The 5034-nt window shown below is 44.4% G+C and overlaps 1 protein-coding gene across 1 annotated transcript; it reads right to left on the bottom strand.

Moving 5' to 3' along the window:
* Window positions 1-3319: 3319 nt before the first annotated feature.
* On the bottom strand, window positions 3320-4765 carry C6H11orf91 (chromosome 6 C11orf91 homolog). Its single transcript, XM_071559522.1, has 2 exons — window positions 4375-4765; window positions 3320-3491 (listed from the first exon to the last, which is right to left on the bottom strand). Exons 1-2 carry the CDS (start codon window positions 4763-4765, stop codon window positions 3424-3426), a joined length of 459 nt encoding a protein of 152 aa, XP_071415623.1. The 3' UTR covers window positions 3320-3423.
* Between the last annotated feature and the right edge of the window lie 269 nt (window positions 4766-5034).

Below are 5034 nucleotides of genomic sequence, written 5' to 3'. Positions count from 1 at the left end.
TGGTGACAATCTGCTTTATGAGTAGTTTTCTTTAAGAATTGAAAATGGGAGCAACCTACTGATGGTTTGATATCTCTTCCTGTGAATCACATTTGTATCTTAATGTTTCTTGAATGCAGTAGGGGTAGATTTTTTGAGTCACAAGGCAGCTCTGTGAAAGAGATCTGAGCTATGCCAGCATCTAAATGTCAGTTTTAGTCTTGCCTGAGCAGTCTGAGAGAACAGAAACAATTAAAAAAATGAATGTCACAAATGTGAATAAAAGAAAATGCAGTAAGAATGCTAGTCTGTTTAATATATGCTTAATATTTACAAGAGAAATTACAAACAGATTACCTTTGAGATGAACCCATAAGCCCGCAGGGATGAGAGCAAATTACTGAATATAACAAGGTCAGGTTGAAACAGAGAAGAAAAATAAAGGTTAATAAATTGTTTAGGGACGAATTAAAATCAGCATATGTGCCATTATGTATAAATAACTTGGTTGGTTGTCCAGGTGTGGACAATCTTACTGATCCCTTGCCAAATTCATGTACATTAATGTGTTAATATTTCTAATTTTCAAGTACAAACAATGATTCCTTTCAGGCAGAAATATTTCATCATATGTCCCATGTTTCCCCTACAGTCTCTAAGTTACTTTTGTAGGTGCTTCTTCACACACAGGAGGCCAGATTGGCTTTCCAGTGATCCTCTCCACTGTTCTTTAATGATCATCTTGGCATGGGGGGATGCTGCAGTGAAAGGGCTCTGAGCAGAGTATCCTGGGAGAAGAGTGCTGTGGGTGATGCTGGCCAAGGGAAACCATTCTGCCTTGTTCTGGCATATGGACCAAGTGACTTTTGTCAGTAGATGTGTGTGCCCAGGTAACTGAGATTACATATTAACTGACATTATGCCTTGCACTATCACCCAGTAATTAAATGCTAAGTGTTGTTTTAACAGAAAGGCCATATGAAAAACTGAACAACAGATGGAAAAAGATTTAAACTGTGTGTTGGGAAAACCAGCTCTGTTTAAGCCAAGAAAACCCAAGTGAATAATGACTGATGAAAAGTAGATGAAAAGTGAAAGACCTGGTAAAAGCCAAGAAGGAATAGGAAGCAGCAATTGCATGTAATAGAAACCCTTGTAGACTCTTGCAATAACCTTGGAAAACAGAGAGTGGTTTAGGAATAAAATTATTCTGAAGATTTGAGAAATATAGAAGATAGTTTCCCTGCTACCTAACCTGATTTTAAAGCTCTTATTTCTGCCCAAAGCCTTTGAAGGCCTCTGTGTATTGGCCCTTTTTGTCTCATCCAAGTTTGTTTTCTGATACTTAGTTTAGGCACTAACACAATTCTCGTTTTCACAGTAATCAGCCATTTCAGTTTAATCATTCACATTTTCACAGTAATTAACCATTTCAGGTTTAGCCTTAAAAAAATCTTTGAGAGGCTTTTTATCCTCATTCGGGGGGGGGGGGGAAAGGGGGCAGATTTCAAAGGTGTTCTGGTGATAATTTGATTCTTTAGGGATGTGGACTTTCTAAAACAAGTTTACATTACCTTGTGCGTATTAAATTTTGAACTGTTATATCCAAATATATGTATATATACACACATATATATATACACACACATATATGTATATTTACATATATAACATATACATATAGGAAACTTGTGTGACTTTTGTGTATTTACTGCCTCAGCCTCCAAGTCGTGGCTGGAAATAGTGATAAATATTGGGGGTCTCTGAACATTTCCTGACCAGATGTAAAAATACTTCATTTAAGAAGCCCACTTTGGAAATTACTTGTGCTGTATGGAGTCAAACAGCTTAAAAGATTCCAACTAGTGAAAACAGAACTCTTTAGCCAGAAGAAGAGTGTTATTAATTAGGCTCTAAAGAGCTAAATAGCAATTAAAGCATGCCAAGGTGAGCATAAAGAGCTGGCTTAAGCCAGATGAAGAGGGAGAGTGTTTGAATTGAAGTGGATGATGGATCTGGAGTATAAAAAAGAAGCTCATGGTGGGCACTGGTGTCCTGCACGCACCTGCCCCTGTGTACAGGCATCTGCCAGGGCCTGTGTTAAAGCAGCCTTGTCCCCAGTCCTGCCCCGTCCCACCTCAGCCATGCTGGGTCCCTGTCCATGCCAGGGACACGGGCTGGCACATGGATCAGCAGCTGAAGCCACATCAGCAGGAACACTTGCTGGCACCAGCCAGTGTGGAGGGTGAGGTTGTGTTCAAGATCACCTAGTGCTCTGATAAACGTGATTGCTACAGTTTGATGATTGAGACATGGGAGTTAGAAATTAGATTTTTTTTTAATATAAACTCTGTATATGGTAGATCAAAATCTAGCTGGAAAGACTGAGATAGTAAAAGAGTAAATCCTGTAATAAGCAGTAATAGGAAATAAAATTTTGGTATCATACTGTGTTAAAATGCTTTGCAGTCGAGCAACTTGAACAGTTCAAAGAAACACAGATTAAAATATTACTCTTAAAAATAAAGCTGTTTGCCAAAATATGACAGCTTCAGGGTTGGTAATTTTATTATTTCATGCTGCCACCTACCGCTCTGGAATTAGAATAGGAAAAAGTAATTGGTATTTTTTTATCAGTCTGATGAGTCTTTTTACTACTTTGTGACTACTTAGTCTCCATGCCAAACTATTTTGAATGGTAAATATTCTCCATATCTTCAGTTTTTCCTAATGAAAGGACATGCCTTCCAAACATAAGGATGTTGTCACTTCAAAAACTACTGCTTTGGCCTAAACACAGTTATTGCTAAAATAATAGTAAAATGTTAGTTGAAAGTCGATGTTATAAGACTATCTTGTAGAACACCAAGTCAAGCCATAACTTCTGTAATTTTGTGGTACACTAAAGACAATACACTGTGATTGTAACAAAGATTTTTATGCTAACAAAGTATTTTAGAGCTGGCTTAGAGGTGTAGACTTTTGACCATACCTATTTACTCAAAATTGCACTTAATATACTTAGAACTAAAATAGAAAAAAACACCCCAAAACTTCAACCATATATTATATTGCAATTACTGTGTTTCCTGGCTACACATATCTTGAACACCATCAATGGACTGCTGGAAATCCTGACATCAGTGTTTTTGAAGACAATACTATACACCTTGTCTGCATATAGTAACTGGAGAGGGAAGATTGTTTAAATATACAGTCATGTTACCAGTAACTAGTACTTGACAATTAAACAAAAAAATGCAACAATATACTATATATTTTAATTTGGTAGGGGAAGAGCCTATAATAAGTAGAAATACAATATTGAATATCCATTAAAGTACTCCATAGAGATATAGTGACAGAATATTCAGCTGAAATAATCCTCATCATATTGGTGGCCAGAATATTCAGCTGAAATAATCCTCATCATATTGGTGGCTGTTATTTCAGGTTCTGCAATGCTTTCATGCTTTGTATCTTCTTTTCTTCCACTGACTTCAGAAATTTATCTAAACAGGAATGAAACATAATTTGTCATTAATTTTGTAACCAATGCTTTACAGTACTTTCAAGAAAATCAAATAATGTATTAAGCAAACTAATAATATTCCTTAGAATGACTTGTCTAGCAAGTATCTGAAAACTGAAGTTTCTCAAAACTATAGGTATTGCAATGGAAAAGGAATGTGTTACTATAACAAAGGAAAAAAAACCTATTAATTTCCTGTTCTGAAAAGTAAATGTATGCAAACTACCTATCGGAATGTTTTTGAGATCTTATGTTCTTGTAACCTTTGTAGTGCTCCAGGTTTCCTGACCGGCAGCTTGTGGCCTTGAAGGAAATGATGGGTATCCCATGCTTAACAGTTGTTGCCCTCCCTGCTGCACCTCTTAAATATCACGGCCTGATGAACTATTTTATTTCTTGCATTTCTATCACGGCCAGCAGGCTATAAAATTAAAACGCCAAAGTTTAACTTGTTTGGGTTTCCCCCACCCTCCAACCATTTGTGGCTGTCAGTGGCTTTTATTTCTCAACTGCAGGATGTTACAAGTAGTGGATACATTTTGCATATGCAAACAAACATGCAAAAATGACTGGTGCCTGCGTTGTTTTTTCTCTTAACAATCACTTTTGGGGGCTCTGTTCCGTTCTGCCCCAGCCAGCTGCCCCGAGGAGCGGCTCTGCTCCCTGTGCTAGCCCGGCAGCTGCCGGCGCACCGCGAGCTGCGGGGCGGGACCGCACCCAGGGCTGCTGCGGGGCACAGGTACCCACCCCGGCCCGTTCCAGGGGGTCCCTGCTGATGGACCTGCTGCCCTGGAGGCCGGGATGGGCAGGAGCGCGGCCCCAGCCGCGCTGGCTGCTCCCGCTGCGCTCCCGGCGGGACGCACACTGCCTGGCATCGAAGCCGTCCCCGACGAGCGCCGCCAGCTCCAGCTCCTTCAGGCGGATGCCCAGCTCGCACAGCTCCTCCTGCAGCTGCAGCCGCAGCCGCGCCCGCTCCGCCGGCACTCCCCGCGCCGCAATCCTGCCCCGCGGCTCCGCCACCGTCCCGGCCCCGGGCCCGGGGGGGGCGCAGAGGTGCAGCGGCTCCGGGCCGAGGGGTGCGGGCAGCGCGGCGTAGGGGGGCGGGGGCGCCGGGGCCGCGGCCGGCAGCGGCTGCCACGGCCAGCACATGGTGGCGAGCGGCGCCCAGGCAGCGCCGGGCGGGCGGGGCACGGGCTCGGCGCCGTGGAAGTGCGGGAAGTACAGCTGCGGCCACGACGGGCGCTGCACGGTCATGGTGCGGCCGCCACACCGCCCGAGGGGCCCGGGCCGGTACCGCCGGTTGTGCCCGAGGGGCCCGGGCCGGTACCGCCGGTTGTGCCCGAGGGGCCCCGGCTGAGCTCGGGCCGGTACCGCCGGTTGTGCCCGAGGGGCCCCGGCTGAGCCCGGGCCGGTACCGCCGGTTGTGCCCAAGGGGCCCGGGCCGGCACCGCCGGTTGTGCCCGAGGGCCCCTCGCCTCGAGCCACCCGGGCTGGGCTCCGGACCCACGTCCCTTCCCTCCTTC

The sequence above is a fragment of the Pithys albifrons genome, chromosome 6 (genome assembly GCF_047495875.1).
Source record: "Pithys albifrons albifrons isolate INPA30051 chromosome 6, PitAlb_v1, whole genome shotgun sequence".
In the NCBI taxonomy this organism is placed as follows: domain Eukaryota; kingdom Metazoa; phylum Chordata; class Aves; order Passeriformes; family Thamnophilidae; genus Pithys; species Pithys albifrons.
The sequence above is the reverse complement of the archived record's forward strand: the minus strand, read 5'-3'. Positions and strand labels throughout refer to the sequence as shown.

Coding starts and splice junctions, on each gene's coding strand:
- C6H11orf91 (XM_071559522.1), bottom strand. CDS start 4,765: ATGACCGTGCAGCGCCCGTCGTGGCCGCAGCTGTACTTCCCGCACTTC. Junction 3,492..4,374: donor CGGCTTCGATGCCAGGCAGT/GTGCGTCCCGCC, acceptor ATTCCTGTTTAG/ATAAATTTCTGAAGTCAGTG.